Genomic DNA, 24,118 nt, shown 5'->3' on the forward strand with positions numbered 1-24,118 from the left:
ATCGGGGAATGATAGTTATTAGGGCCATAAATTATTTATTAATACGTTATAAATGCGTCTTTGAAACGTACTGATGATGAAAAACATTAAAAAAAAAAACGACATAATCCCGAGATCTTCTGCGGAATATGGAACTAAGAAACGCGAAGGTTTCATCATGGAATCAACCTAGACGCGGATGTTGAGGCGCAACACACCGTTCTCAGGGCCGCCCTCCACCGTAAAAACGAGGTTTGTGCCGGTAGGATTGGAGATCGTAGCCGCGATAGCAGAGTAGAACCGACCATTTGAGTCGTGACTAACGGCAGGAGCTCGACCAGTCACAATCACTCTCGTCCCATCCTCGACTTCGGCAGTGAAGTAACCTTTGGAAACGCCAGGCATGTCTAAACTCACATGTGCGCTGCCGTCTGGGAGCTGCTTGAACGCATAAGCCATACGCGGCGGCGATCCTTCGGGCAACAGCAAGTCTGGGTGTACCAGCAGTGTATGACCCGTAAACTCCGCGGCTGCTCCACACATATCAGAACAACAAAATTCCCATTGACACTCTGAAACTGACCACTATATAATGTAATTTAAAAAAAAAATTACCATAATTGTCCGTGTCATGGAGAAATCTGTGGCGACCTATGACCAACAAAAAACAAGTATAGAGGTGAAAATTTAAAGAGTTGATAACTATCGCGAAGGCCTTGTTAGATTAAATGTAATGTTGAGATACGAAATGTGAAAAGAGCAGATCAAGAAAAAACCCATACCTTCTTCTTGGACATCAGGGATCTGATCTTGATTGTTGATGGGGGTCATGGTGATGACTAGTCTGAGAACGCCGTCGGATACTTGATGGGTGAAACTCCCTATCTCGCAGCAATCGCACTTGAGATGAGTAGTGGTTTTGTATATGCGGGGGTGGAATGCGATATTTATGCCGGGAGGTGGCGGCCAGGTTCTGATAGTCACAGATTTTTTTGACTCGTCAATGGAAGCAGTATACTCATCTTGTCCAACCCCTGGTAAATCAGTCCTCACGAACAATTTCCTGACCCCAATCATCTTGGTTTCGGTGAATCCTTTTGGCCCATGTTTCTGAAATGGGTTGTTGGTAGCGTAATACCCTTCTGCTACCATCAACATTGAAAAGAAAAGGAACTAACTGGATCGGCTACGTACGTAAAGGGAGAAAAAAAATGTGAAAGAGAGATATGACATGAGCTTTGTTTCAGAAGATAATACCGAAAGTATGGGGGAAAGGATAAGCAGGTAAGATCAACGCCATGATTCAACGAGAGCTTGGAGCCAAAGTTACTGCATGGTTTGTAAGCTAGAGCTAGTTAATTAGGGTTACGTAAACCTGTGGAAATATGCATGAACTCAAAAGATTTATATATACTTTTCTTAAGAAATTAAAGCAAACCCATTTTGAAAACCTACGAAATATATAAGAAAGATCTAATATTAGCTTGAAAATATTGTACAAACCCATTTTCAAAACCAATGGGAAAAATCATTCAAAAAGATTTGATTTTATTTAAAGAAATTACTCGAATATCTATTTGAAAATCTATGAAGAGAATGTTCAAAACATATACATTTTAAAAAATCAACAAAAACCAAGTGAAACCAAGAAGAGCTTTGCCTTTTATCTGCTGCTACCAAAGGTTTCTTTCTTCTCAGTTTATCTAATTTTCTCTGCGTTTTAGAATATTTATAGGCAGAAGGTAGAGAAAGTCACTCCAAAGCTTACTTTACTAGCTGATAAGTCAAAAGAAATCTCAGCCGTCCATCTGATTCTATTATTGTATGGGCCTATGATTATCAAATCATTATGTGCTTGGGCTCAATGGGCCAACAAAAATTAATGTTTCAGATGCTCCCAGATGCAATTTCTCACAAAGGCAAAGAAAACTCTCGATATTCAGTTAGACTCTAACTGTTAGAGTCATCGGATCAAAAATTCATAGCTAGTAGAATATTCATGGCTATATTCCTATGTCGGATTCATATAATTAACCTCTTGGCCATTACTTGCTATTGTACCCTAAACTAAGAAAAATATACCTAATGACAACTATTATGAAGTGCTGGCATTGATACATTGTTGACAATCGATGATAGTTTTGGGATGTTTTCCTATCTAATGAAAAAAAAAAGAATCTAAGAAATTCAATATGGAAATGTCTATAATGCACGACTGATGTATATCCATGCCTAAAATCAATTAATCCAAATATAGTTTGTCTTTTAGCCTTAGTTATTTATCCAAATAAGTAGTTATAACTCTTAGTGCTGTTAATAACTTACGTTTCTACTGAAAATAGATCAATATAAGTTTAGATCTGATCACAGAGTTGTTAAGAACGGAGGTAATAAAAGCAATTATAGTATACCTTTTAAAAGAGAAAATTTCAAAACGTTATATATTTTTTCTATGTTGGATCATATATACATGCAATTCGCGCATTCCCATTATATCTCATATATAAAAATTATATAAAAATCTGGATTATTCACACGTATGCTGCGACACAAAATCTGATATGAAATATATATACCTAAAAATATATGATTTATCAAACCATAAAAAGTCATGTACAAAACTATTTAGAGGTAATTTCGACGAAAATATGTGTAGCTTTTAAGAGGTTGTGGGGTTTCTACGCGGTTACCTTATAAATGTAAGTACTTAACATATAGTTCCAGTCAAATATAAATTATGTGCGTAATTGTGGATTGGAGAATATATACTTTTGACCTCTGCGCCATTGACATAAGGGGTAATATGAAATTTGTAAAAAATATAATGAGACTTTTTAGAGCCGTGTAGTTTGTAATGCACCCCAAATTAAGAAAAAGCTACGTAACAACAACTATTATGAGACGCTGGCATCGATGCATTGTCGACAGACAGACGACTGTTTTTGGATGTTTCCTTATCTAGTTAATTTGTTTTTTAAGAAATACAAATTAATATATAAATATTTACAATGCACTACTGATGTATATCCATGTCAAAAATCAATGAATTCATTCTATGAGAGAAAAAAAAAGTTTGTCTTTTAATAGGTACTAGACTTTGACCCGCGCAGGCGCGCGGATGTATATTTTGAAAATATGTTAATATTTGTTTTTCATGTAATTATTAGGATTTGGAAAAATGAATCCGAGGAATATAACCGATACCGATCCAAAAATATAGTACCAAACCCGAACATAAATTGATTAAATATTCTAATTATTCAAAATTTTGTTATTTAGAGAACCGAATTTGATCCGAACCGAAGTATTTGGGTATCCGAATTTATCTAAAAATAGATTTATATACTTATATATATTAATTATTTTTAGATTTAACGTATATAAAACATCAAAAATGATACTTTTAAATTAGTTTAAATACTTGAAAATATATATAGATAGTCAAAAATAAATATCTGAAATAGTTAAAGTATACTCAAATCACCAAAAATACTTAAAATAATTATTAATTCCGTATCCAAAATTTTAAATCAAGCCAATTGATATGTTAAACTTAAGTATTATGACATATGTTATTCAAATTTATATGTAATATATTATTTTATTTATACATTTTGAGAAATTTAAAATATATAATGATTTAAGACTTTAAAAATAATTTAAATTAGTTATCCAAACCCAAACCAAACCCGCAAAGATCCAAATCGAACTCAAACCAAAATTTAGAAACATTCTAATAAGGCTGAAATCTTTGACCCCGAAAACCCGAAATATAAACCGATCAGAACCAAACCCGTATGGGTACCCAAAAGCCCATCCCTAGTCATTATTATATATCGTATTTTATCATCATATAATTAATCATATTTTATATGTACCATCATATAAGTAATCATATAATTAATAGTATTTTATACATACCATCATATAAATAATTACATATATTATATTTTTAAGACTTAATATGAAATATAAAAACCATAATTTGAGTTGGTATTTCAAATTGGGCTTTGTATTATATTTTTCTTATATATATTGACAATATTTTTTATAATGGTTATTGAAAAATAGTTTAGTAAAAATCCATTTTTGAATATATGTATATTTTTGAATCAATTTTTGATATAAATCAAATTTGAATTATTATTTTGATTTGAAATATGTATATAAAGTTTAAATTTTGTTTTATGGTTAGTTTAGAAAAAAAAATTTAGGCAATTAGATTGACCCATTTTGGTATATTTTAAAAGTGGCCTAGATAACTTTCAATTTTTTTTAAAAACATAAGCCCATTACTTTTTTTCTTAATACTACTATCCTTGTTTTCAAACAAAAATATTTTTTTTTTAAAAGACTGTAATCCATGTTTCCAAACACTCCAAATTTTTTAGTAGTTCTATTCAAGTCTCCAAACACTCCAATTTTGTACTTGAGTTTTAATAAGATAGATACACATAATTTGGGCATGCCCTTTATATGTCATAGGTAAAACCTATAATGTTTCGGTCCAAAGAAAAATTATGCGCCTAAAAGTGAATTGTAGAAAAGAAAAACAATAATGTTAATTCCCTTTCACACGTTATTAGGATTACTCTGTTATATCTGCATATAAAATATTTCGGTAAGATTCGTTAATTTGTATCATATGATCGCCTTCTTGGATAAGAATATTGTTTATATATATTCCCTTCTTCGATCGATCCCTTATTCCCTTATCATCTTCTAGCAATCTTCTTCTTACTCTTGTCGCTTGAATGGATTCTTCCATGTGTTGCCAGACGATGCTATATATAGTAAAGAGTCTACTCATCGACAAGAATAATGTATATATATTCACATTAAATATGTGAAATTGCTTTGCTATGTTATGGTACTTTAATAAACTTCATGTACATCATCCCGAAGCTTAAGTTTGAGTACGAAATTTTGATGAGTAGATCTGATCCTTTCAAAAGTAACAAAATATAATATTTGAATCACATTATTATCGGATATTTCATAAGATAAAAATGTAATATTGAAGTATCTTCTACGCTTTCTTTCAAGTTTTGAATCAGCAACATGCTTAGCAACGACATTTGAGTTTCAACTTCTGATTATTGGTTACCTTGACATGTTGCTACTGTGACACATCAGTCTTGTATTGGTGGAATCTTTTATTATTTGAAACATACTGATGAAAAACATTAAAAGACGACATAATCCCGAGATCTTCTGCGCAATATGGAACTAGTTACGAAACACAAACGTGTTTTCGTAATGAAATCAACCTGGATGGATGAAGAGGCGCACCACACCGTTCTCGACGTTGTGCTCCACCCTAGGAGGGGTAATCAAGGCACCAAGGCCGAGATGAGCCGCGACAGCAGAATACGATCGACCACCTGAGTCGTGGCTAACGGTAGGAGCCTCACCAACCACATCCACTCTCTTATTCACGGTGTCGACATTGATGTCAACGTCAGAAACGCCAGGCATGTCTAAACGAACGTATACGCTGTCGCCTAGGAGCTGTTTGTACTCATAAGCACTAGCCGGTCCTTCGCTCAAGCCTGGGTGTGGCTCCACTATCTGACCCGATAACTCCGGCTCCTGGTCTGCTCCACACATATCACAAGAACAAATATTCCCGTTTAGACATTGAAACTGAGACTAATATATATAAATTAATGCATTACAAATAATTTTAATAGATTACCATCGGGATCCAAGCGAAGGAGGCGGCTGTGAATATCTTTGACCACAAAAACAAATAACATTTTAAGACCTTATGACTTGGAAATGTAAATGTTGAGAAACGAAATGTGAAAAGAGCATACCATCATCGGGAGAGCCTCCGATGTTGATGGGGGTCGTGGAGACGAGTAGCCTTAGAACCCCGTGGGTTACTTGAGGGTTGTCGACGCTAGATATCTCGCAGCAATGGCAGTCGAGTCTGAAGTAGGTTTCGTAGCTGCGTGGGGAGGAGTCATTTATGTTGAGACATGGCGCCAAGGCTTTGATAATCAAAACTCTCTTTGAGTCGACAACAGAAACATCAACGTCGTCTGGATCTGGTCCGACTCCCGGCAAGTCCAACCTCAAGTACATGTCCGGGACTTCGATACCAAGCCACTTTTTTTCGCAGAACCATTTTGGCCCATTTGTCTGAAATGGGTTGTTGAGAGCGTAAAACCCTTCTGCTCCCATCAACATCGAAAAGAAATGAATTAATTAACTAACGTAAATATTGAAAAAAAATAAGAAAGAGAGATTTGAGCTTGGTTCAGAAGATATATAATACCGCTAGATTGGGGGAGATGAGTAGCAGGGTAGAAGCACACCATGATTCAACGAGCTAGGAGCCTGTGACATATGCACGCACCCGGAAGATTTAGACTTTTAAAAAAAAATTGTACTAATTACCCATTTGGAAAATCTATGCAAAATACATGGAAGATGTAATATTAGCTTGAAAATGTTACACAAACCCCATTTTCATAAGCTATGGGAAAAAACATTCTAAAAGATTTGAACTTTTTTAGAAATTACTCAAACCCATTTGAAATCTATGGAGCGTGAAGCGCTTCTTGTAGAGACCAAGACGAGCTTGCCTTGCAAATAGAACTCAAAAGTCAAAAACCCATTTTGAAAACTATATATAAAAAATATAATCTTTGCTAGAAAATATGTCAAAAATATACGAAAGCTCTAATCTTTGCTTGAAAATTCACACAAACCCATTTCCAAAACCTATGGAAAAAATGCACAGCCGACAATTCTACTAGTTAAAAAAAAACCTATGGAGAAAATATATTAGAATAGATTTCAACTATTTGAGGAATTACTTAAAACCCATTTGAAAATTTGTGAAGAAACACTCAAAAGATACTTAAAGAAAAAAACACACACAAAACCCAAATGAAATCATGACGAGCTTTCCTTTGATCTGCTACTAATGAACTCTTCTCAGTTTCTATTTTTTCTCTCGTGTTGTTGGATTATATAGGCGGAAGGTAGAGTCGTAGAAAGTCACTCCAAGCTGATACTTCAAAGGAAATTTCAACCGTCCATCTGATTCAGTTATTATTGTCAAAACATTGTGTGCTTGGGCTCAATGGGCCTTCGAAAATTCAATGTCCCAGATGCAATTTTAAGGCATAGAAACTCTTTAACATTCAATTAGATTCATCGGATCAAAAATTCATACCTAGTACATTGAATTATGAATTTATGATGACCATATTCCTAGGTTGGATTCTTATAATTTAACTTCTGCGCCACTGACATAAGGGGTAAGCTGAGACTTTTAAGAGCAGAGTAAATTGTATTGTACCCCAAACTAAGAAAGAAATATTAAACTAAACGACAACTGTTTTGGGACAGACTGATGTATATCCGTGTCCAAAATCATTGAATGCATTTTATAAAAACGAAAGTTTATCTTTTATCCTTTTGAAAACGAATTCAAATAAGTTTGTCATAGAGCATCAGACAACTGCAGATCCGTGACTAGAAGTCTAGAACAACTTTGGGCACGAACCCGAAAAAGAGATATTTTTGTTTGTACATTTTTGTGTCCATGAAAATTAATTATTTTTTATTGAAAAGCATATAACAAACGACAAAGAGACTTTGTGTTAGAACTTCTATGTTGAAGGTAATAGAAAACGGTACAAAAATATGATCAAATAATTTATAGAATGTTTTTACTGTGTAGACTAAGTATATCCACGGATAATTTTTGAATACCATGGTTATTGATGAAAATATGATTGCTACCCATATGAACATCATAATTTTTGGCATATGCATTCGATAATGTATGTGTTGATTATATTTATAAGTCTAATTAAACTTGTTGTATTTTTTTTTGGTCAACAGCTTTTCATTCAAACTATTAAAAACTTACATATTGTTTTGCAACATAAGAGAAGCGAGAGCATTTTTTGCAAGGTTATCAGCTACAAGGTTTGCTGAGCGCGGAATCAGCTACAAGGTTTAATTAAACTTGTTGTATTTATAAACTAGAATAATATTTTGTTGGAAATTAACTCGAATTAACCGTAAAGTTGTAACAAATGGGATTTGAAATTACCTGGAATATTAGCCGGTTCTTAACTTTGTTACCCCCAAACTAAACCGAAACAATCGAACCAAATTTTCTAAATACGTGAACAGATCATTAACCTTTAGTCTAAAGAAACGAACCCAAAACCCAAAACCAAAATTTTCATGCGTGTGATTTCATAACCATGAATTATAACATCATTTCTTTTCTTTTAAGTCAAAAGGAGAAAAGATCGGAGGACTTTATAACAAAAAGCTGATATTAGAATGTAGAAGTTACAAATGATAAAAATGTACTTGACAAATAAAATAGTGTAAATAACTGTGATAAGTTAACAAATTCACACGTACATAACTTTTGAATAACTGAAATACTTGAAACATGGTTTAACGTAAAACAGTTCCAATGTCTCTCAAGGGAATGAGATCAAGTTCCATCATTGGTAGTTTGAGAGTTGGATTTCATGATTGTAGATTGTTTGGGGTATCTAGTATAAAGAATCCAGCGATCCGGGTGTTTGAGGAACATGTGAAATGATGGTAGTGCTAGTGAGCATCGATACGATTGTTGACACATGGGGACGGTCTGTTGGTTCGTGTTGAACACAAAGCAGCGCGATGTGGATGCATCTTGTCACTTCTTCTGCTGGAAAATTCTCTAAAATGGTTTGATCCACGAGTTCTAATGGTGTCTCCTCTCTCCACAACCTCCAAGCCTGTAAAATAATTTAATAATCAAATAAATAACTTATAGTTACATGCACGTTTTAGCTAATATAAATGTTCTAGTTTAGGCACTCACGTATGTGACCAAATCTGGACCCGGGAAGCAGAAGCTCCTATTCTTCTTTCCGCATATAATCTCAAGAACTAAGACCCCGAAGCTATACACATCCGTTTTCACTGAGAATTGCCCCTCGCACCTATACTCTGGGGGCATGTAACCTCTGCAATATTAATTGTATTGATATCGGTGATGTTCAAAAAGGAACCAGTTCATAAAGTTATAAAATGGTAATAAGCGTATCTTACTCAGTTCCAAATATCCTTTCAGTGATAGAACTGGTTTGGCCAATACCAAAGATCCTTGCCGTCCCAAAGTCAGAAATCTTCGGGTTCATATCAGCTTCCAAGAGTATGTTATCTGCTTTGAGGTCACGATGTATGATTTTGGGCCTTGAATCTTGATGAAGATATAGTATCCCTCTAGCGATTCCCTTGATTATGTTGAACCGTTTAGTCCAGCTTAGCTGAGCTTGCTTTAGTGGGTCTGCACATCTCATATGGACCCATTAGACTATGTGATAGAGAACACAATTTCATCATCTGTTTCTTACCAGAGAGGAAAGAGTCGAGACTTTTGTTAGGCACAAACTCATAGACGAGTACTCTTTCTTCTCCTTTGACAGAATAACCGAGAAGTCTAACAAGGTTTCCATGCTGAAGTTTTGCAATAACAATAACCTCATTCTTGAACTCTTTCTCGCCTTGTTCCGAAGTTCTCGACAACCTTTTTACTGCAACTTCTCTTCCACCAGGCATTAATGTACCCTACAAGTAACATCAATGAGACAATATGATCAGATTACTTTGATTACCCTTATGTAAATACAAGAGTTTGCAAGATAAGCACCAAATAGTTAAAGAAAAAAATACCTTGAAAACATCTCCAAATCCACCTCGGCCAATTTTATTGCGCTCTGAAAAATTATTTGTTGCAACTTCAATTGTCTTGAAATCGAATTGTAGGGAGCGTACAGTTGTCATACCAGCTACAGTTGTAATAAAGGGTTTTAATTAGTTACATGGACTATATATATAATATACATAGTTGTTGTTGCTATGATTAAACAAAAGAACAACACTCACTTTGATTAAACTTAACTTGTTGGTCTGATTTTCCCCCTCGAGTAGACCGGCGAGCAAAAACAACGACGATAATGATAATGATAATGATGATGAATACAATAACAGTAACAACTATTGCTATAATAGTTCTCAGTGAGATATTTCTGCTGCCTGTACAAGTACAATATAAACCATATAAACTTTGAATCTTTGGACAGGTTCTTGTGAATATAACTTTGCAAGGACTTACCAGTGTCTGTCTTTTTGGCCTGGTCGCTAGCAGAAGATGGTTGACGTTGCAGCAGAGGAGGAGGAGAAGGATGAGGGGAAGGAGGAGCCAACGTAATATTACCAAAAGCCTTAGAGAATGTAAACAACTGCCACCGAAAAAAGCAGATTGGCCGCATAACATAGCCTCCTGTCTTCTCTCCACAACATGATTGGTAGTCAATAACGCTTTGTCTTAAACAATTATCACAATCACCAGAAGAAACATCCGGCGTGCATTGCATCAACGCGTATATATTCTGGAAAGGTGTCAAGGCTGCAACATCAGCTTTGTAACGGCTTTTTGGCGCGGAAGCTGCAGCAATGATACTATGTATCAATCTTTCCCATATCTTCTTGAACTCCGTTAGATTCGAGTTGATATTTGCAGTGTTCATGACCAAATACTGAGGTACGATCTCCCAGTAACCTGCAGATCCTGTAAAAGAATTGTTGGAGTAACGGACAAGGCAAAGAGTTGGATCAAGTGCCCAGTAATACGCGTCTGTCTGGTTGGTACAGTCTTGTACCAACCAGTCAGATGCGCTTTTGATACAAGCGGAACAGTCATTTGCATCTGCTCCTGGAATGCACATCCCTGCCGCGTAGACTCGGCTAGGTTCTTGTCCAATGGAACCGCTGTAGAAGCCATCTTGAGCAGCGGCATTGGAAGGAAGAGAGGAGAGGATGAGACGGCGGTTTGCGTCATATGTACCGTTGGGTATGAAGTTCTTCCCGTTGTGTACGCACGTTTGTGCTGAAACTGAAGCAACAAAGAAAACAATGAGAACAGAACAGAGGATTAGTAAGGAACTCCTCTGCTTCATTTTCCTTGCAAGATATTGTCTTAGTGTTTAAGCATCTGTCTGTTTTCACTATTTAAAAAGCAATGGAAGTTTCTGTGAGAGTTTCTAAATGTTGAATTCCTCAAAACTGATATACGGTCACTAAACGAAGGACAAAAAAAATCGAACGTCAAAAAAGAAAGAAAAAAAAATCGAACGTCAAAGTCAAATGTTTCTGTTCATACAGTATTAGTTTCGTTTCAGATAATCATGAAGGTGTGTAGGATCTTAGTTAAGTCCTGTTATGAGTATATGAGCTAGGAGATCCGCAGAAGAAAACGTGAATAATGAACTCACTTGCATACACATACACATAGCACATGTTAATCACTCAAACTATACAATCGTCAATCAAGCGTTCATTTCATTCACGTAGTTTTTTTATCCTCCGGAAGATTATGGCAAAATCTTTTGTTTTAGTGCTTACGCGTCTTGTCAGTTCTTACTAATTAAACAGAACTCGAAGTTTCTGTCTGAATTTTTATATCTTCAATTCGTCAAACATATCGGTTATGGTAGTGGTCCTTAATTTGGCCTAGCGTCAAAAGTCAGATTTTTTTTTTTGAAGTGGCAAAAGTCAAAATTACTTGGACCCAGATTGAGAGGTCCAGATGACCACTAGGCTATTGTATCACTGTCTTTGGTTTCGCAAGTAAACTGATTTTGGACTGGTTTTATATCGGTTAATAAACGATTACTTGTGTAGCACGTTCCCAAATTGATGAATATACAAATAGATTATCACTAGTTAATGTATATAGTTTATCTTATGAGTTTATAACTATATAATCCGTTCAAAAAAATTATTGTACATCACGAGGTATATTGTTCAAGATCACTACTAGGCAGAGTGATCAAAAAAGTATTATACATATATTTTTTTGGTAAAAATTATACATATATTCCGGAGCCAAAAATTCAAATCAAAAGTGATAAGAGTTCTCTCACAAACTTTGATTTGAGTATAATCTCACATTTCATACATAAATTTAATGGAGTTTTCGCATACGCTTTGACTGAGTATATATCTCACATGGTCAGTGTCAAACAGGTGCATTGTTTGTCTCAACGGAACATCAGCAAAGTTAGGATAACCTTAGAGCATGTCCAATGGAGTTCATACTATTTACATCCAAACCCTACTAGCTACTACCTGTAATGGAGCGTGTACAACGAGGGTCTAGATCTCAATAAACATAGTAAACAGGTAAAACAGAGAAATTAGCGTTGAAGTCTCTCAGTTTTATTATATTCTAGTTTTCACTTTTAAGGTTTAGATAATATAACTATCTTATCAGCGTTACTGTATTGTAGCGTACTAGCTACAATGAAATTGTGAAACAAGATCAGTAAACATATTAAATTTCAATTTGAGAAAGAATTGTATGGGGATTGAATCTAACGCTCAAAAATAAAAACACTCAGGATCCGTAACATCAACATTGATCCTTAACGAGAATCAAATTGGTAATTGTTGCACCATCCATAGAGAAAAGACTAAGACCTGACTCCAAAATGTCAGCTGGTAAGTCTTGATCGTGTGTGCTTCCGACAAAAAAAATCCAGGTTGCTAAGGCAACGGTAAGATGAATTGTCGAGAATGTTGGATGATACATGGGACGTTTTTTTAACACATAACAGCCCATTATAGATGCATTTGAAACTTTTCATATTGCTGTAAAAATTCTCATGACTCAATTTAAAAAGCTTATAATTTGCTGTTTTAATTTAAATGCTACGATGTTCTTGTAGTTGCCAATATTAAAGAACGTACATTTGTGTTGCAGATCAAATGTTGCAGCCATGTGGTTAATTAATTTTAAGAGATTATAAAGCTGTAAGACTAGTTGACAAAAAAAAAAAAAAAAGCTGTAAGACTAAAAGTTTTCAAAAAATAGATAGTGTATGTTTTTAGCCAAGGAACATATCCAAGAGTTGATTAAAACCATAAAACGACATAAAGTTCCCTCGAAATAACGACATAACCTTCAAAGAAGAAGTCCACAAGACTAAACTACGAATCAGAACTCAGAAGCATGCATGGTTTCATGACTTTCATCACTAAAATCAGAGGGGAGGGATGATCAAACGGATCACACCGTTCTTGGCAATGGTCTTGATCTTACGGCCAGGAATACTGACCTGACTTTCGAGCATAGCCACCTCACCGGAATAGAACCGGCCACCAGAGTCAAGGCTAACGGCAGGAGCATCACCAGTCACCATCACTCTCCCATTCACGACGGAGACGGTGAACCTATCCTTGGGAACACCCGGCATATCTACACGCACGTATAGACCGCCGTTTGGGAGGATCTTCCACTCATAGGCCATATCCGAACCTATGTTCACGCATGGGTGTGGCTCCAGTAACGGACCGGTTAACTCCGGGTCTGCAATTCCACAACCAAACACATTATATTTCACATACGGTTTAATGACTTATAAATCAAAAGCTCGCAGAAAGAGAACATATGTAAATACCATGTGGATCCGTGCCGTGAGGAAACGTGTGAGGACCCGTGCTACAACGATCTTTGACCATACAATAGAGACAAAAGTAACAATTAATTTAGGGTATAAGAATATATATTCAAGATAATAAATTAATAAACCAATAAATCAGATAATTAACTGTATAAAAAATAAATCAGAGATAATTAAGGAAAATGTGGTGAAAGGTTACCTTCTCGGTCTGGTCCACCAAGAAACGCTGCAGAAAATAAATTGAAAAATTTATCAATACATATAATCTTTAGTATATTGATTTAAACAACCAAAAAAAAGGATTAGTTTGAAGTAATATACAGATGCATGAAGGGCTTTGTGTTGAGGCGCGGGTCTTGGAGAGGTGAAGCCTGAGGACACCGTCCGACATGTGTGAGACCAAGCCGGAGATCTCGCAGCATTTACAGACGAGACCTGTAGCTGAGCCGTAGTTCCGAGGAGCAGAGTCATGTTTGTGCTCTTTTGGTGCGTCGGCGGTGATAGACACAGCTTTCTTGGTCGGGTCAATCCTAACCTTAATGGCGTCTTGTGGAACACCGGGGAAGTCAATCCGAATGAACATGTCCTCGTTCTCAAGCATCTTGAACTCTGTGAACCCTTTTGGTCCGCTTACGAGAAACGGGTTGTTAACCGCGTAAAACCCTTCTGCTCCACACCAAAACAGACATAACAAATACAGAAAAAACAAAACTGAGCAAATAAAGTATAGTATAAGTGAAAACGTGAATGAGATTTGAGGATGGTTGAGACGTATCTTACCTCTAGATGGAGGAGCAACGGTAAGAGGGACCACCATTATTCAACAACGAGAGAGAAGTTTTCTGTGAAGTTTCAGAGTTCCTTTAGGGTTTCTCTCTCTCTCTCACTGTTTTCGACCTTTATGTTTCAGAGGAAAGAGAAGGCAACGAACAAAGACAAGGCACTGAGCTGTCAAGCAAAAACGACAAGCAACAGAGAACACGTGTCGTATTTCCATTTGTGACTTCGTAATGCATCAGAATTAAACACGCGTCGACTCCCCATTTGTGAAACATTTTCTTTATTTTTGTAATTATTAAGAAGACTGTATGATCCCATATGTACAAGCCTACGTCGTGAAATCATGTTTATCTTTTGGTTACACCTAAATACGTGTGATGGATAGAACCATAGAAACATGATAGACATAATTAAGACATAGACATAATTAAGACATACATGTTAATTTGATTGAACATCTTATAAGCTCTTATAAAAATATATCATTCATATCGTTCTTCAAATATTCAAAATCCAAAAAACATGAAGAATAGTCCATTAGTTTAAACATATAATAAGGTCCATCATATATAAGCATGAAATAATTAAAGATGGTGCTAAAACTAGAAAGGAGGGATAATAAGGCGGATGACACCATGTTTAGCGATTACTTTGATCCGGCGGTTGTCATAGGCTAGAGGAACGACGGCGACCTTGCCTCTGTACTCACGCCCGCTCGAGTCGTGCATAGCCGGAGGAGCTCTTCCGATAACAGTGATGCCACCGTCACTTTCAACCGTCATCATGAAACGATCATTGGGGACGCCGGGCATGTCAATACGAAGGAAGAGACCGCCGTTTGGGAGATGCTTTGATTCGTACGCACTGGTGGATCCCTCCAACACTGAAGGGTGTGGTAGTGTGACCGGACCTGTAAACGCCGGACCTGTCCAAAACAGTAAATCACAACATAACATCTATTAATATTATAATATACTTTGACATCTATCAATATTATAATAGTAGTGTAATTAATTGATGTACATACAACGTAAGAGAAAAGAACATGCATGAAAAATGTGAAATATACATACGCCTGATACTACAGAGACCTCAATTTATAAACTGTAAGTTGTGTCACAATGGAGCAATTATTTAATTAAGTACATACATACCAAGAGGGTAAAGTACGCATAACAATCCATATTATTGGAGTTAGTTAATTAACGCGCCTGAGGGTTTTGTGAAGTTATCTTATCGCTTAATTAATAATCAAATCAAATGAAATAAATACCTTCTGCGTTATGTCCGTTATGTCCACGAAGATGAGCTGCCAAATTAAAGAATAAAATATATTATTTAAAAAACAAAAGTAAGGAAGAAAATGGGAAAGAGTAAGTCAAACTTTAATATGTATAAACATACCAAGAGGATGGCCACCTGCGACTGGAACCATAGAATCAGCACACATCCCATGAATAATGTCAGATACTATATGACATACAATTATGCATAGAAAGAATAAAAACTAATAAGTACTTAAGAAAATCCAATACCTTCTGGGTTATACCCATTAATTATGCGAGCTGTCAAAAGAACAAAAAAAAAGCTTTAACATTCAAAACTGGTATATATAAGCAAGAAAAATAAATCATCTATTGATTCGAGATTAAACACGAAGAGACATTACCAAGGAAAGGAACATTAGGCATTGTGGCACCTCCAACTGACAGAGACAAAACATAAACAAAGTGTCAGATATCAGTTTCCCGAAAATAAATATATAAGGAAGATTTTTTTTTTGTTGCATTAGTTCGAGAAATTAGTTTACAAGAACATGAGAAAGGGACATGAAGATTGATCTTCTTCTTGGAGAGAATGAGCCTGACGACACCATCTCCAACAAAACACTGAATGTTACTGATCTCACAACAATCGCAGACAAGTCCCGTTACGGTTCCGTATTTGCGGTGAGAAGAGTCGTGTCTAAACTCTTTCGGTGCGTCTCCGAAAACAAAAACAGCCTTCTTCAATGGCTCCACAAGGATTCTCAAACTTTCTTTGGTGACACCAGGGAAATCAAACCTCGCGTACAGATCCTCATTCTCTTCCATGAGCTTGAACTCAGTAAACCCTTTTGGTCCGTTCACCTGATACGGATTATTCCTTGCGTAAAACCCATCTGACCACAAAAAGATTATATTATATGATGAGTATATAATATCAATCAACATTAAATATTTAAAGAATGATGATCATAGAACTAGGATAAATAATACCGTGAGATTGAGGGACGGGACCGATGTTCATGACCGGCATGGTTAGACGGAGGTTTTAGGGTTTTGGAGTTTTTCTTAAAGATTTCTCTCACTCTCTCTTTCTCTTAATGGTTTTAGAGACGTTTGTGAAATTTTACCAGAGGGAACCTTTAAGCGAAAGAGAGAGGTATGGAGGTTGTCAGGTAAAAATGACAAACAATCCCCGTTGTGACACGTGCCCTTTTTGCATTTGTCAACAGTTTCAATGTTGAAAAACTTATATTTAATTTTCTTGTAGTAATATACACAGTCTAGTCTACATATATATATATATATATATATATTATACGTATTTGTTTTTTTTAATCAAAATATATTATATACGTATAATTTTGAAATTTTCAACAGTTCGTACACTAGTGACAGGTCTGAGTTTTTATTTAGACACGTTAAAAAGTTGGTCTTTGGCTAAAATTAGCAAGGTTTCAGCTTTATTTTGTCGACTAGTTTTCAGCTCTTTTGTAGACCTCGTAACTGCATGCGCTTTCAGGCACACAGATAAAGACGTTGTTTTTCTTTGTTTTATAAGTATATTCATATTGTTCTTAACAGCGTTTGTACTTTGTAGTTTGTACATACATATAAATATACCCACTTCCACCAAATGTTTAACATTTGTACGTAAATTATAAATAATTTCCTACAAGCTCACTTTACTTTTTTTTTGCTAAATAATATTGCTATCTGATAACATTAATTTACTACATATATTGGGGTCTTTAGATAACACTAGATTTTTTAACCGCGCTACGCGCGGATAAGATATTATATGTATTTATCAATTCTAAAAAAATAATGTATAATATTGTATTACATTATTTAAAAAATATAAAATAAGACTACATAACATAAATATATTTTTAAAATTTTCTTTGTGGAAATCATTATGTTGTTTGATTGTTGTACTTGATTCACATATTTGCATATTTATTTGTGATAGATGAATAACTATATTTTTATTATCAGTAAATAATATATATTTATTATATAATATAAGAAAAATAAAATTATTTACTTTTAAAACAAACTTGCCTCATGTTGGGGACTCAGTTATAAACATATCATATTCAAATGAGACATTTTTACAGTTATCAATCTTCTTAACAGTCAAGAAACAAATCTGAATATCAAAACAATATCTCATACGATCTCTTTGTGGAATAACTGCTCTGAAGAAATTGAATTTATGCATTAAAAATGACTGGAAATGGATGTGCAGCTAAGTCAGCTTTACAAAATACTATTCATAGTTCATATATCATTTATGTCTATCCTATTTTTTTGTCCATCCTTTCTTAAACATCTTGAAATAACTGATGTTAATTAATAATAAACTTTTGGCTGGTAAAAAAATCAAATTTGTCTAATTATCGCTTAATTTGTCTAACTGATATATATGTATTTCTCAATTCTAAGAAAATAATGTATAATATTGTATTACATTATTTAAAGAATATAAAATAAGACTACCTAACATAAATATATTTTTTAAATTTTCTTTGTAGAAATCATTATGTTGTTTGATTGTTGTACTTGATTCACTTTGCATAGATGTTTGTGATAGATGAATAACTATATTTTTATTATCAGTAAATAATATATATTTATTATATAACTTAAAAAAATCAAATTATTTACTTTTTAAACAAAGTTGTCTCATGTTGGGGATTCGGTTATAGACATATAATATTTTAAGGAGACATTTTTACAGTTATCAATTTTCTTAACAGTCAAGAAACAAATCTGAATATCAAAACAATATCTCATACGATCTCTTTGTGGGATAACTGCTCTGAAGAAATTGAATTTAGGCATAAAAAAGGACTGAAAATGATGTGGAGATGTGTTATCTAAGTCAGCTTTACAAAGTACTACTATTCTTAGTTCATATATCATTTAAGTCCATCATTTCTTAAACATCTTGAAATAACTGATGCTAATTAATAATAAACTTTTGGCTGGCAAAAAAAAACAAATTTATCTAATTATCGCTTAAATATTTTATTAAAATTGTCTAAGAAGCCTTCAATTGATATCATAGTTTAATTTTTATTAGTTTTTTTTGTTAATTTTAGAATTTTTTGTATTTAAGATTTTTTTCCATATTAAGCTTATATTTCTTTCACATAATATATATATGTCATAAAAATTACCATCAAATCAGTTTTACTTATTTATTATTTTATTTTTAATGAAAATAAACTTTTTAAATAATTTAATTTAAAATAAAATTATATATTAATTTGTTGTATTCTAACAATTTGATTGATTTAATTAATTTGCTTTGGTGGATAACTTAAAAGTTATCATATGAATCGGGGAAAGCAAGCTTATGTTGTTATATTATATTTATTTGTGTATATGAAATCTATATATAATGCTAGTGTAATAAAAAAAGAATATTATTTTTTTGTAACTTCAAAAAGATATATTATTACAATTTGAAATTAATCAAAACTGAATAAAATGGTAATTAAATAAATCTAATTTTTTTTTTATCTTGTTTAGTTGGATTCTCATAAAAAGAAATTCATAGGTTAAACAAATGTTTCAAAATTTGTTGTGTTATTGTTTTGTCTATAAATTACAAAATTTATTGAATTGATATATTTAATTATTGCACCCTTAAATAATATTTTATTAAGACATTAGAGAACTATGTTTTGAGTTGTTTTGTCAAAATTGTACAAAAATCTATGCTTTTTCATATTTGTCACGAAAATTTATATGTTAAACTTAATTTTACAAAATTCTTAACTTTGTCACGAAAACAAATCGCTTTTAATTTTTTATCTTGCATGTATACATTGTGTTTAGCGGGATAGAATTAATAAAATTTGTTTCGCAAAATCTTAACAACGAATACTCCCAGCTTTATTTTGAACTATAAGAAGCATTGATGATGCCCGTTCATTTGATGGTAGCATTGAAGTTAGAACTATATATATGGGTGATAATAAGTTGTTTGAGAACATTTTTGGTAGCTGAAATATAACAGAATCGCAAGGCTGACAAAGAAGTGAGAAGGCTTGATGCGGAGATTCATTCAAAGAGTCGCATTTTGATGATAGCTAATCTACTAACTTAAAGAGAAGAGTCGCGCATAAAGCGTAGGACGTTACACAAAATAAAGTAATGTCTCTTTTTTTTTGCAACATATCCAAAAGTAGTCGAAATTAAAAAACATCAAAGCGCTTAATCCCAACAAAAAGGTCTAGAAACATACATATCATGAAATCAAAGGGGAGGGATGAGGAGGCGAATCACACCGTTCTTGGCGATTGTTTTGATCCGACGGCTAGGAATGTTGACAGGAGCTGAGAGCATAGCCACGTCACCAGAGTAGAACCGACCAGCAGAGTCGTGGCTAACGGAAGGAGCTTGACCAGTCACCTTCACTATCCCGTTAGCGACTGTGACAGCAAAGTTGTCTTTGGGAACGCCAGGCAGGACCGGCTCAATAATGATAGGGCCCTAGGGCAAAAAAAAATTTTTTACTCTCTAAAATTTATACAGAGATAATGTTTAAAATATTTTTAAAATTTAATCAATAATATTTTATATATTTTGTAATGAAAATAAAACTATATACATATCAAATAATTTTGGACCCTTTTCAATTTTATTTATTGTATTTATAATTTTTTTTATATATAAAAATATAAATTTATAAAAAAATTGGACCCCTTATTTATCATTACACGGGGGGACACGGACTCGGACCCGGGGCGGTTACACCGCTTGTCCCCCGTTGTAAGCCGGCCCTGACGCCAGGCATGTCTAAACGCACGTATAGACTGCCGTTTTCGAGCTGCTTCGACTCATACACCTTTCCTGCTCCACAAATAATAACAACAAATTAATTATTCCATTTAATTTATAAACACAATTAATTAATGATGTGAATATACCATGGTCATCCGTGTTATCGCCAGAGAGACCTACGAGATCAGATAGAGAGAAGAGTAAATACATTTTCAAAAGACTTAGAAGCAATGATCTATAAGTCTATGTAACATAATAATTTATCAGTTATCAATTTGCTGAATAACCAACTTTGGCATCAAAATTAAGTGAGTAGCATTGATTTTGACGTAATGTAATATCTATCATTTATGCCAATTGTTATCCGGTTCTGCCCCTTCTTCCATTAATCATCCGGTAATATTGTATTGCTAGATATGACTTGGTCAAAATAACGTAGGGTAAAGATTAAATTAAATACTACTTTATTTGATAGAAACACATGCAGCCACGTACCAATTTAATCCATCCAAAATTTTCTTATTGCTGGTCAATAACGAATCACTATTATTTACAAACACATCACGTAAAAGAACTCATGTCACAAATTTACTTATAACATATTTATTTACTATATGAAGTAGAATGAGCGGATAGAAACATAATTTAAAAAAAAAATAAAAAGTGTATAAACCCTAAACCCAAAAAAACATAAATTTCCAAATACTAAATTCTAAATTCTAATCACTAAACCCTAACTCAAATATAAACCCTAAACCCAAATATAAACACAAAACCCAAATAGAATGGAACAAAATAAATAACATAGTACATATTGGTGAAACTATAAAATGTCTATGATTGCATGAAAGAAGTTAGTGTTGACCCAACCATACCCCTCACCTTCTAAATACTAAACTCTAAATTCCAGTCACTAAACCCTAATCCAAATATACCCTAAACGCTAAACCTAAATAAATAGATTAAGCTAAACCCTAATCAAGGAAGTATAAACCCAAATAGAATGTATATAATATGGTTTACTATACCCAAACATTTACTTAGTAAATCTAAACCCTAGGCAAGAACCTATAAACCAAAATTCAAATATAAACACAAAACCCAAATAGAATGGAACAAAATAAATAACATAGTACATATTGGTGAAACTATAAAATATCTATGATTGCATGAAAGAAGTTAACGCTGACCCCAACCATACCCCCTCACCTTCTAAATACTAAACCCTAAATTCTAGTCACTAATCACCCTAATCACTAAGTATTATAGAAATACTAAAACCACATCCATAATCTTTAAATACTAAACACTATCCCAACTCCTAAATACTATGGCTATCACTAAACCCAAACCTCAACCCCTACCTTCCAAATACTAAACCCTAAATTTAAATAACTAAACCCTAAACCCAAGTATAAACCCTAAACCTAAGTATAAACCCTAAACCCAAGTATAAACCCTAAACCCAAATATAATGAAACAAAATACATAGTATAGTACATATTGGTGAACAAAATAGAACACTCTTTATTAATCGTCAAATGGAACAATACATGATAGGGTCACCATCAAACCTCAACCCCACCTTTCAAATACTAAACCCTAAATCTTAATCAATAAACCCTAAACCCAAATATAAACTCTAAACTCAAATAGAATGGAAAAAAATACATAGTATAGTACTTGGTGAAGAAAATAACACCTTCTTTATTAATCATCAACTGGAACGATACATGATAAATACATATAGTAACAGACTATTTTACATTACATAACATGAATAAAACATTCATAATACATATTGTTTTACATTTCTATTCTATACGCATAAAATAGAATAGAACACAATGTTACAAAAACTGTTCATCTTCTCCGATCAATTCAAGGATATTCACAGCGAGAAAGATATGTGTAACTGGCAACATCCGTGAGAATAGTACATGTAACCGCCTCGTAAACCGAAAAGATTAAGGTGATTGAAGGAAGAGTTGACGAACCTTTCGGCGGTGCCGTTTACGTTGTCGGCGACTCCATAGATTTCAGATGCGCAAAGCTTTTTGTCAGTAGCGAAGCGAGTCATTGCAGATGGGCATCTCATAGGCAAAGCTACTCCAGAAATGGTTTTGGTGGTTACACAGTGGATCAAAAATGGAGAAGAAACAACCCACGTTCTACAAGGTATGTGATTCTCCAAAGGCCATGTTGTATGTGTGTAAGGTAAGTATTATTAATTTAGTTTTTTTTAGTTTACAGGTTTTACCGGTTGTGTAAGAGGGCATAGTAGTATTATTATATAAAAGATGCATGGTGTATTGGTGTATTAGGGTATTTAGACATAGAATGAATTATAATTTGTTTGAAGGTTATACAGCCAAATTTCCCATAATTTATACTTTCTCCGTAACAGAAAGCAAGAACCGCTGTAATAAACGACAAAATACAAGCAGAAAATTAATATTATTAAAAATAACAGAATAATTAATAAAATAGAAAGGGGGAGAGTCGACGTACAGATGCAGGAGGAGGGATCGGTGCAAGTCTTGGAGAGGACAAGTCTGAGAACACCGTCGGACATTTGGTAGGTGAAGCCGACAAAGTCGCAGCAAGTGCAAATGGTTTTGATGATGGTGAGGTATTTACGGGAAGAGGAGTCATGGTTGTGGACCTTGGGTGCTTCTCCGTAGACGATCACAGCTTTCTTCGACCTGCTAAGGCCAACCCTCACGCACTCCTCTGGGACGCCGGGAAGGTCAAGCCTCACGAAAGTGTCATCGTTCTCAGCAAGCGGAGTGAACTCATCAAACCCTTTTGGCCCGTTCAACAGAAACGGGTTTAAGAATCCTTCTGCTCAACAACAAAACCAGCATTAAACCTTGTGATGAGTAAAGGGGGGAAAGGTAATGTGATTTGATGCTTGGTTTCGGACTTACCGGGAGATTGAGGAAGGGGCGTTAGAGGGACGGCAGCCATGATTCAGCCGATGCCACAGTTCTGAGGTAGAAGAATTCTTAGACGCAGCACCATGAACACTTGCAGCCAGGACTCCCGTAAAATAATAAACTCCCTCACGCTCTTCACCCGTTCCAATCAGGGTCTTCGTAAAACGGTCCTGTAACACACACAAAGTATCTGTAAATATAGCTATGCAACCAGTTTGTTTAAGAAGGCGAGAAACTAAAATCAGGGTGCAGTTGAAATCAGGAACATATAGGACATCAGATAAAGAATAATCGCGACTAAGCACTAAAGTGCCCTTTTTCAGTGCGTTCGAGTAACGTCCATCAGGAAACTTGATTGACGAAGGTAGAATGTCCATGACATCACTTAGGAGAGATAAATTTCCAGTCATATGATGTGAGGCGCCTGTATCAATAATCACATCAAGAAGTTTTGTTTTACCAGCCAGCTTCTCAGTCGAGATGTTTGACTGTTGTTGAGTAGACTGTAGGAGCTGAATAATTTGCGAGATTTGATCGTTGCTGATTGAGGTTGAGGCTGTTGTATTGTTGGTGATAGCACGTGTAGAGTTGGTGCGGCCACGACCTCGGTTGCTAGTAGAGAAGCGACCACCACGTCCTCGCTGTCCTGATCCAGACGAGGTAGTTGATTTTTGTTGTTCATACCACCAGTCTGGATATCCATGTAGAAGGAAACATTCTGAATTCTCATGTCCTTTTCTAGAACAATGAGTACAGAATCTATTCGGATCACGAGAACGAGTAGATATTGTTGCAGCCGCTTGACTTGTGTCTTGTTTTGATGAGTCAGCATGAACAGAGAACCCCACAGCCTCTGTTTTCA

At 34.6% G+C, this 24,118-nt stretch overlaps 6 protein-coding genes and 1 long non-coding RNA gene across 11 annotated transcripts; all 7 read right to left on the reverse strand.

Moving 5' to 3' along the window:
* Nucleotides 1–18: 18 nt before the first annotated feature.
* LOC106442549 (putative 57 kDa heat shock protein) lies at nt 19–1,701 on the reverse strand. 4 transcript variants are annotated; one of them, XM_022716751.2, is made up of 5 exons: nt 1,640–1,701; nt 1,237–1,308; nt 762–1,121; nt 595–630; nt 19–509 (listed from the first exon to the last, which is right to left on the reverse strand). In XM_022716751.2, the coding sequence occupies exons 2-5, from the start codon at nt 1,277–1,279 to the stop codon at nt 169–171; spliced, it is 780 nt and encodes a 259-aa protein (XP_022572472.1). In that variant the 5' UTR covers nt 1,280–1,308; nt 1,640–1,701; the 3' UTR covers nt 19–168. The 4 variants fall into 4 exon arrangements, with proteins under 4 accessions (XP_022572472.1, XP_013739675.2, XP_048632752.1 ...); XM_013884221.3 differs by having other exon boundaries at nt 762–1,124; nt 1,640–1,680; XM_048776795.1 differs by having other exon boundaries at nt 1,593–1,675.
* Nucleotides 1,702–4,942: 3,241 nt separating this feature from the next.
* On the reverse strand, nt 4,943–6,914 carry LOC125574965 (putative 57 kDa heat shock protein). Its single transcript, XM_048776796.1, has 4 exons — nt 6,263–6,914; nt 5,799–6,158; nt 5,678–5,713; nt 4,943–5,576 (listed from the first exon to the last, which is right to left on the reverse strand). The coding sequence occupies exons 1-4, from the start codon at nt 6,303–6,305 to the stop codon at nt 5,245–5,247; spliced, it is 771 nt and encodes a 256-aa protein (XP_048632753.1). The 5' UTR covers nt 6,306–6,914; the 3' UTR covers nt 4,943–5,244.
* A 1,417-nt stretch (nt 6,915–8,331) lies between these two features.
* On the reverse strand, nt 8,332–12,049 carry LOC106444413 (cysteine-rich receptor-like protein kinase 13). 2 transcript variants are annotated; one of them, XM_013885885.3, is made up of 7 exons: nt 10,127–12,049; nt 9,898–10,047; nt 9,685–9,800; nt 9,366–9,579; nt 9,061–9,298; nt 8,831–8,975; nt 8,332–8,744 (listed from the first exon to the last, which is right to left on the reverse strand). In XM_013885885.3, exons 1-7 carry the CDS (start codon nt 10,968–10,970, stop codon nt 8,517–8,519), a joined length of 1,935 nt encoding a protein of 644 aa, XP_013741339.2. In that variant the 5' UTR covers nt 10,971–12,049; the 3' UTR covers nt 8,332–8,516. The 2 variants fall into 2 exon arrangements, with proteins under 2 accessions (XP_013741339.2, XP_048632754.1); XM_048776797.1 differs by lacking the exons at nt 8,332–8,744; nt 8,831–8,975 and having other exon boundaries at nt 8,983–9,298; nt 9,898–10,043; nt 10,078–12,049.
* Nucleotides 12,050–12,913: 864 nt separating this feature from the next.
* Nucleotides 12,914–14,416, reverse strand: LOC106440278 (putative 57 kDa heat shock protein). The gene is made up of 5 exons (XM_013881901.3): nt 14,256–14,416; nt 13,797–14,141; nt 13,675–13,701; nt 13,473–13,523; nt 12,914–13,381 (listed from the first exon to the last, which is right to left on the reverse strand). Exons 1-5 carry the CDS (start codon nt 14,290–14,292, stop codon nt 13,056–13,058), a joined length of 786 nt encoding a protein of 261 aa, XP_013737355.1. The 5' UTR covers nt 14,293–14,416; the 3' UTR covers nt 12,914–13,055.
* Nucleotides 14,417–14,622: 206 nt separating this feature from the next.
* LOC106442546 (putative 57 kDa heat shock protein) lies at nt 14,623–16,553 on the reverse strand. The gene is made up of 7 exons (XM_048777047.1): nt 16,514–16,553; nt 16,072–16,416; nt 15,925–15,960; nt 15,791–15,820; nt 15,660–15,725; nt 15,529–15,564; nt 14,623–15,180 (listed from the first exon to the last, which is right to left on the reverse strand). The coding sequence occupies exons 1-7, from the start codon at nt 16,551–16,553 to the stop codon at nt 14,858–14,860; spliced, it is 876 nt and encodes a 291-aa protein (XP_048633004.1). The 3' UTR covers nt 14,623–14,857.
* A 3,158-nt stretch (nt 16,554–19,711) lies between these two features.
* LOC125607103 lies at nt 19,712–22,688 on the reverse strand. The gene is made up of 2 exons (XR_007338409.1): nt 20,464–22,688; nt 19,712–20,386 (listed from the first exon to the last, which is right to left on the reverse strand). It is a non-coding gene; the product is annotated as an uncharacterized LOC125607103 (long non-coding RNA).
* A 23-nt stretch (nt 22,689–22,711) lies between these two features.
* On the reverse strand, nt 22,712–23,289 carry LOC106442545 (putative 57 kDa heat shock protein; the record flags this gene model as incomplete). The annotated part of the gene is made up of 3 exons (XM_048777048.1): nt 23,248–23,289; nt 22,829–23,161; nt 22,712–22,737 (listed from the first exon to the last, which is right to left on the reverse strand). Coding segments are annotated over exons 1-3 (399 nt in total), but the record flags the coding sequence as incomplete, so codon positions are not given.
* Between the last annotated feature and the right edge of the window lie 829 nt (nt 23,290–24,118).

Source organism: Brassica napus, chromosome A3 (assembly GCF_020379485.1).
Source record: "Brassica napus cultivar Da-Ae chromosome A3, Da-Ae, whole genome shotgun sequence".
NCBI lineage: Eukaryota > Viridiplantae > Streptophyta > Magnoliopsida > Brassicales > Brassicaceae > Brassica > Brassica napus.